This window comes from Rissa tridactyla, chromosome 5, assembly GCF_028500815.1.
Source record: "Rissa tridactyla isolate bRisTri1 chromosome 5, bRisTri1.patW.cur.20221130, whole genome shotgun sequence".
NCBI lineage: Eukaryota > Metazoa > Chordata > Aves > Charadriiformes > Laridae > Rissa > Rissa tridactyla.
In genome coordinates, this window is record NC_071470.1 from 30,137,408 (window position 1) to 30,145,935 (window position 8,528).

Below are 8,528 nucleotides of genomic sequence, written 5' to 3' on the forward strand. Positions count from 1 at the left end.
CCCTCGCCTCTCTCTCTGCCCCTTCGGCTCTGCTCCCTGCGCTCCTGCTCCTGTCCCCACACCCCGCTGCTCCCGGCTCTGCTCCCCGCTCCCCGCTCCCCGCTCCCGGCTCCCCCGGCCCCTGCGCCCCGGCCCGCGCCGCCGGCAACATGCGCGGGCGGCCGCGGGCGGCGGCAGGCGAGGCTGCGGTGCCGGCTCGGATGCCCCCTTCCTCCTGCCCTGGCCAGCTCCAGGCGACCCGCTGAGAGATGGACTTGGCAGGCGTGCTGCTGGCGTTGCTCCTCGTGCTGGTGCTGGTTGTCTCTCTGCTCTCCAACCTCCTGGTGCTGCTATGCTTCGTCTACAGTACGGAGATCCGCAAGCAGGTCGCCGGGGTTTTCCTGGTGAACTTGTCCTTTTGCAACCTGCTCCTCACCGTCCTGAACATGCCTTTTACCCTGCTGGGGATCCTGAGGAACCAGCAGCCCCTCGGGGGCTGCGTCTGCAAAGCGGTGGGTTTCCTGGAAACTTTCCTGACTTCCAACACGATGCTGAGCATGGCAGCACTCAGCATCGACAAATGGATTGCCGTGGTGTTCCCCTTGAGCTACACCAGCAAGATGCGGTATAAGGACGCTGTGATACTGATGGGCTACTCGTGGCTCCACTCCCTCACGTTCCCCTTGGTATCCTTGTTTTACTCGTGGGTAGATTACAGCAGCGTTTATGCCTCTTGCACCTTGCACCTGAAGGAAGAGACGGAGCGGAGAAGGTTTACAGTGTTCACCATCGTCTTTCACTCCACCAGTTTCATGCTGTCACTGGTGATCTTGTGTTTCACCTATTTAAAGGTGTTGAAAGTTGCCCGGTTCCATTGCAAGCGGATAGACATTATTACCATGCAGACTCTGGTTTTGCTGGTGGATATCCACCCCAGGTAATGCGTGCGTGTTCATATTCGCAGTTCCGGGGCACTTGCGATAGGTACCTCAGGTGGAGAGGATGTCCTGGCTCCCCAGCACCCTTTCCTGCACCCCTGCCTGCCCTGGCCACATGGCAAACCCTAGTTTCAGACGCTGCTTATAGTGCCAAAAGCAGGTGGCTTGTGCATTTGTAGCCTGCTTTGTTTAAATGCTAGTCCCACTCGACGGGTGCTCTCCCACTTGCCTGGGCTCCCTTTAACAGGGAGCCACTGCTTTGGTGAGTGCGATCGTCCCCAAGCTCGGTGGGGCTGGGGCTGCCCTCCCCTCCCCGGGGGGCTGCCACCCTCCCTCCCGGGCTGGCACAGGGGCTGCCCTGCCCTCCCCTCCCACGGGGCAGGGTCTCTCCAGCCGGGAGCGAGTCCTTCCCCTCTCCCCTGGTCTCACATCTTGCCTCCTCACTTCTTGCCTTAACCCACCAACTGCTCTTTTCCCTTTGCAGTGTGAAGCAGCGCTGTCTTAATGAGCAGAAACGAAGGAGGCAGCGGGCTACCAAGAAAATCAGTATTTTTATAGGGTCATTCGTGATCTGTTTTGGTCCTTACATTATCACCAGGTTAGTATTGCCTCTTGGGGTGGGGAACATTCTGGGACCTTTATGCTCTCTGATGTGCAGGTGCCCGGCAGGGACTAGAGCTAATTTTGGGGTGCCAGAGCCTGATGGAGACCCAGGGCCAAGCCTGCCTGCACACCCAGCCTGCTGGGCGAAGCCTTGGCAGCCTCTGGCTCTCCTTTCCTCGTTGCAGCCAGGTCTGGGAGCCTCTTGCCAAGAGCAAGAAGCTTTTAGGACGAGTACCAGGAATTACCTACATGCCAGTGGGAGATGAAAGCGGTTTAAAAGACTTGCCACCCTTCCTTATTAGCACAACCTGCGCGATAGGGAGGAAAGCAGACAGGTGCTTTTTTTTTAAAGGCATAAGGCCAAACTTGCTGCTATTGGAAGCTGAGGCGAGATAATTTAAATTTATCCAGGCCGATAATTTGTCAGATAAGCTTTGTGTCCGGAAACATTAATGTCTGTAAATATATTGCTAATGGGGCAGCATGGCCTTGTGATGAGGTGTGAGAGTTATCTCCCAGGAAAAGCAATAATAAAATGTATAGGCAACACTGTGTTCCTTAACTGGTCAGAATCATTGTCATCCAGCCAGGTGGTTTGCACTTTTTAAAATAGTCATGTATCATTCTCATTCCGTACTTGCATAGTCTTTATACAGCATATGGTTATTACTTTTAAGTCTTGCATAAATCAGTGAGCTGGAAGCCAGCGTAACTCTACTGAATTGTAGCACCTCAGGATTCACCCTTTCATCTCTAAACTGAAACAGGCTACTCTTTCACTAGTGATTTTTTTAAAATGTCTCCCACTTCACAGTGTGTTCAAGACATACTTGAAGAGAACTGACTCCCGTCCAGGAAGGTTTACTAATCTTTGTAAAACCACCCTGGTGAGGGCTTCCTCAAGGTTGCTGCCAAGCCGCCAGGGTCTGCAGCTACACCAGTTTACAGAAACTGGCCAGCTTTAGAGCACTGATCTTACACAGTCACATATATAGAGGCCACTCACGATCACTGTAATTGCCCTTTTCTTACATGGGTAGGGGGACAGATTGAGGCCAGTGCACAAAATGGCAATGTTTTTTAACCTTTAGGATGACATTTCTTTCAGTTCCCATTTATATGTTGAAAGGGATTCCTAACTGATTGCCTAGATAACTGCATTTTTTTTTCTGCAGTTGAAAGGATTATTATAAACATTAACATTACATCACAGAGTTAAAAGATTAATTGATCACTGTTCAGTACATTCTGAGTCATTTTCTGTTCACTTTTGCCATAAGCAGGATATAATTATATTGAGCAAAGTGGTTTTACCATCTTCTTTCCATCCGAACATTACCAAGCTCAGCAAATTCCAGCATTGCCACATTTTTCAGGGTGAAGGTATTTCTCATAAACTTCTAAAATAAAAGTGACTTCCTTTTTCAGACCTTGCATTTGGCAAATGTGAGATGGTGCATTTTCTAGGTCTGACAAACTGGTGCCTCATGTGTCACTAGAGAGAAGACTGAGGGTTGGTTTGTATAAGTGTGTGTGTCAAGGTACAGCTGCTGTCTCAGTCACAAACACCCGAGGTGGTTCAGTGACAGCAAGATGGGAAGTATCTGGGGAGGACATCCTCAAAGGCTTTGTCCCAATGGCAAGACAGTGTCCAGGCAGCACTAGATAAAAGGTGATGGTGGCGAAGATGTTGGAGGACTTACTGCTGTGCCCATTTCTCCATTTTTCCCCCATTTAGTGCCACCCCCTCTGTTTTTCAGAGGGGTGGCACTAAAATCATCTTTATGGAAGCAATGTGAGAGATCTCCTCCTCTGTTTTCCTGCTCTTTGGCCCGGTGACTCAGTTTGTGTTGTGAGCTCAGTATTTGCTCCTCATTTCAGAAATGTGAATGAGATTATGATCATTAGCAATATATTCGTCTGTTCACTAAGAGCCAAAAGATGAATTTCATCTTTTCTGTAACAGCACTGAAAAGAAGAAAATGGTACTAAGATGCATTCAGATGGGTATTTCTAAGGCTGACTTGATTCGGCCAGGCCCATTATCTTATTAAAATCTGTGTAATTTTTCTTCTGTTGGCTTCAGCACAATTATGCTTGGGCCCATAATACATTAAAGGAACACATAGTAATGTGTCTGTTTTCATGACTGAAAGATATCTTACTCTTCTTATTTAGTGTCTTTGTAAAAACATCAATCATGTAAATATCAAACATATATTTCTTGTATTAGGACAATATACAGGGTGGGATAAACCTAAGCAACCATGCAGCAAGTGTCATTTATTGTACATTTATTTATTTCTCACATTTTGTGTCTGGTAAATTTATTTGTCCCTCACATTTTGTATCTTTGTGTGCTCTCTGTTTTGAACTTACTGGAATTTTTTCCAAGCAGCTTCAAACTGAAGTCATCAGATTTTTAAATGCACTTGCCATAGGAATTATTTCACTTTTATGCATACAAATGAGAAATTTTCCTGTCAGAGTTCAACCACTTGTTGCAATGTTCAGTCCTAGCGGTGGTAAGTCAGCTTTTCTGAGGGACTGGAACAGCTTCAAAAGTCAACGCCCTGCAAGTTGGGAGCTCTGCACTTTGGAAAGTGGCCAAAAGGTTCTTCAAGCCTTGAGAAAGCTTCTGATCTTACATCTTCAAACAGCGATGTTTTAGGGTACAGAAAAGGGCTATTTTATTTCATGGTACTTTTTTTTTTTTTTTTTTTTTTTCTGGAATGAATATAACAAAATAGTATATTCTTGCTCCTGCCAAAGGTTTCACAAAAGATGTACAGATAATAAAACCTTCTCACCCTGTTCTTTCCACCTTCCTGGAGAGTTTGCCCACTGCAGATGAGCTATATGCCAGATGTTTGCTGAATAGTCTGAAGGTTTGCTCTCACTTCTGTGGAAAAATTGCTTAACTTAGTTGCAGTTTCTGCACCCATGATTAATACACCCATCTCAACTGAGGTGCTGAGGCCACTAATCATCCGTGAAGCACAGACCGGGAGACACAGGTCTGGAGACAGCTGGCTGGTCATATAATGATGATAAAATTGTTGTCTCCCTGTTTTCTTTGGCCAAAGTAGCGGTCAGCCAAGTGTACACAGAAACCTTCATGGGTAAGTAGATGCAGTTGTGCTCCTAAGCATACTATGGGATTGCAGGTGCTGCCCAAATCTCTCTGAGATACTGCTGTGTTGTTGTTCATACTACAACAGTCTAACCTGAATCCTCTTTGCATATGTGATAATTCACAGGAGTGGTGGAATGCAGGTTCACTGTTCTGTACCTGAGGGGGTGGATCTAGACCAGGTTTCTGGTGTCATTTGAGATGCTGCATAGTATCCAAAACCTCTACATAGGTTGGCAGATATGACACAGGAGCTGAAGGAGACCCAGAACTTCCAGGAGCAGCAGCCTGAAGCGCAGGGGGTTATGCCCAAATGTCTCAAATGTCACTAGACAGCTGTACTTAGGCAACTGAGTTGAGTGAGCCTGGATGCCCCAAGTCACATGTGTCTATCTCAAGCTTGCCATGGGAGAGTCAATTATGTCGCCAAGATTTTGTCCACTTACTAGCACAACTCTCTAAATTCAGAAAGTGAGCAATAAACTGCAGCACTTTCTTATCTCCAATGCCTGGGAGCATGGACATTGAAACCACACTTTTTCTCTCTTTCTATAGAGGGAACAATTGTTGTCTCCCAGTGGCTTTGCTAGAAAAGTTCCCTTTGCCTTTATCAAATCCAAGGAGTCAGGGCCCTTCTCCTGCAGGGACCGTGTGCTGTAAGAAAATAAGTGATACATTAATGTTTCATGAAGCTTGAGTTTAGCACCAGGCTCAGTGTGAATATAACACTCAAGTGTTTCCATCTCTCTTTAATGTTTAACAGGTTGATAGAGCTCCTTCCTTTTGTTACCATAAATTACTACTGGGGAATTATAAGCAAGTGCCTGACCTACAGCAAGGCTGCATCAGATCCATTTGTTTACTCACTTTTACGTCAACAGTACAAAAAAGTTCTGATCAACATCCTCAATAGGATACTTAAGAGGGACCTGTATCCATCATCGGGGTACAACAGCTCTCTCGACACTGAAAACGATTACTGCTTGCACAGAACAAACTAACAACAGGAAACGCATCCCCTTCGAGTGAGACAGGCATTTGCTGCTGCTGGAAAGCTGCCTTTTCCCTCTTGTGCTGACAGTGGTGACAGTGTCTCCAGGGTGTGAAAGCTGCGTTAATGTGATGCATTTCATTGTGGACTTTCAGGAAACGCTCTTCCCTGGTCTGCAGCCAAGTACAATACATGGCAAAGCCTTGTCCCTGAGCGAATGGAGTAGGCTTGAGGGGTTTTAAGAGAGCCTTCGGAGGCTTTAGAGAAGCTTAGAGAGCTATTAATGTTCCATGTCTGAAGACTTGGTATATTTTGGAGCGTCCCACATCAGACGTGATATTCCAGCGTCTTCTGGGACCGCAGGAATCCCCAGGTTGGAAGGAGATGTTCAGAGTCCTCTGTGCTGCGCATGTAACTTGGCAGCCCTGGATCAGCTCTGTTAGTTTCAAACATTACAAATAAGTCTTTTAATTGATCGATTAATTGTATTGGTGCCTCAAGTGAGTGATATGGGTCAGCACTTTGAATCTGAGATTGTTATTATTTATTACTAGGCATCATGATTGTAACATAGCCTTTAGGAAGTGGTACATATATTTGATATGCCAGTATTCTATTAAGCATAACCAAAGTCAACATATCTGAGTTACTAATATTTAGCACTTCAGTGGTATGTGATTACAATAATTGCAGCAACAGTAATGAAGACATATATGGAATTTAGTTAAATAGCACTGTAGTTTCATCACTGAGCTAGTAGTCCTATTCAAACAAGCTTTTATTCAGAAAAAAAAAAATCAGTTAAAGAGTAGAAGTGACAGATACCACTGTGTTTAAGATATATTACTTCCGAAGCTATCTGTTTTTGAAGAACAGGCTAAAATATATTAATTCTTTTTAAGGGATATATAAGGTGTAAAATATTTCATGCATTGGCTATATTTGGTGGATTGTAATAATATTGTACAATCTTTTCTTTTATAATGATCAATTGATCTGGTGATTTTAACCGATACCAAGAGATGTCTGAAAGATGTTATAACAGACGTGCTGCCAAATGCCCAGAAACCCAAAGCTGATTTATTATTATATGTATTTTTCTCTTTTATTTATTTTTAAATCTAAACTGGCTTTGGGAAAATGTGGGAATTATTTTTGAACAATATGCCTTTGATTGTATAAGACATGATTCAAAGTATTCTATGGCATTCAGTAAACTACTATTTTCTAATCAAGTACATAGGGGGAAAATTAAAGCAATTCTAAAATATATTTTACGTGAAAAAAGAAGAAAGAAGACAGTAAAGAACACTTATTTTTTATGTAACAATGGACTTGAACCTATTAAGCATTGAGAAGGCTCTTCCTGGTCAAACTAAGCATATAAGCATGTGATTAGGCACAAATATAATTTCCTTTGAAGTTAATGGCTCTATTCCTGTGCTGAAAATTAAGTACGCACTTAACTGTTTTGTAAAATCAGCGTTGAGCGGTCAGCACACTGAGAGGTTTTTTCCTGCCGTCCAAAATGAGGAAGAAGGAGAGCACCTTATTGCAATCCCATTGAAGTCAAGGAAAGGTGATGCTGCGTAACAAATACAATGTTCCTTATTTCCTGCTTTTAATCTCTGAGGCCTTTCTGATGCTTTTTTTTTTTTTTTTTGCCATGCAAGTACCTTAGGCCTCTGTGTTTTGCATCTATAGTTCTGCCTGTGTTTAAAATGAATGTACTATAATGGTTTTGTCTTCTTAGTAAAGTATTTGTACTCTCTCCAATTTTGTGTAAATACAGTATTTCAGAAAAAAAAAAGTTGTCTATGGAATCTTTCCAGTTTTACTGTCTTCCTGTCTGCCTCCACATGCCTCCCCCCTCCGCCGTGCCACTACAAAACATGATGCTTCAGTCTTTCATTTCAGCTGCAACATAAGGACCAGATATCTCTGCAGGGGGTGAGAGAGATGCTAAATTTTTCAGTTATTTTTAGTCATTTTTGTGACAAAAGGTTTTGATAGACCACAGCATTTATCCCTGAATAAAGATGAGTTTAATGATACCTACAATTGTTAGCTTACCTTTGGTTTCCGAAACAAAATGGTGCTCACTTTAAAGAGGAATATGTTACACACAGTTGAGTGTATTGAATTGTCACCTCTAAGACATACAAATGAAATAAAGCTTTACCTTGATTTTTTCTATCTTAGTACGAAGAAAATAGTAGAGGAGAAAAAAAAATAATAAGCTTTAGAGCTATTACAGTAATAAACGTCTAGAATTATTAGACTATAAGCCACCTTTTAAAGGTATAATACAGGACCTAGTCAAACTGCTACACCTCTACACCTGCTATTAAGTTAACTAATGGAGCTTATTCGTGCCAGCTGAGGGTGTTCTTACGCACACAGTTTACAATACCAGTCACCAGCCTCACAATGCATTGAACATGTCTAGAGGTGCTTAGGCCTAGATGCAGGAAAGGGGGCAAAGTAAAAAAAAAAAAATATTTTGAGCCTGTGCTGGGTGTTCCAGAACGTCTTTTAGATTTAATTTCCATAGAGAATTAGGAAGCCAAAGTCTACAGTATGCTCCAAACGTAAAGACAGCAGAAACTAAGGAAGGACGAGGACAGCTGTAGTCCTCTCGGTCTTGATTTGCAATGAAGTTTAAGTGCCTGGTTTAGCATTACCAGAAGGCATCTTCCTCTGCTCAGTATGGACAGACGGTTCTGCAGGTAAATTTTTCTTCCTCCCTTCTTCTCACTACCCTCTCCCCACCAGCGAAGGGCTTGTGCTGCTCTTCTAACTGAGCAGGAAGCGTTCGGTGAGAGGTCTCGGTTTCATTCCCCCAGCTTCCTGAGGCAGGAAAAACTCCCGTTCACTTGGTGCT

The 8,528-nt window shown here is 43.8% G+C and overlaps 1 protein-coding gene across 1 annotated transcript; it reads left to right on the plus strand.

Moving 5' to 3' along the window:
* Nucleotides 1–248: 248 nt before the first annotated feature.
* On the plus strand, nucleotides 249–5,654 carry GPR78 (G protein-coupled receptor 78). The gene is made up of 3 exons (XM_054203597.1): nucleotides 249–916; nucleotides 1,402–1,515; nucleotides 5,417–5,654. The coding sequence occupies exons 1-3, from the start codon at nucleotides 249–251 to the stop codon at nucleotides 5,652–5,654; spliced, it is 1,020 nt and encodes a 339-aa protein (XP_054059572.1).
* The last annotated feature ends 2,874 nt before the right edge of the window (nucleotides 5,655–8,528 follow it).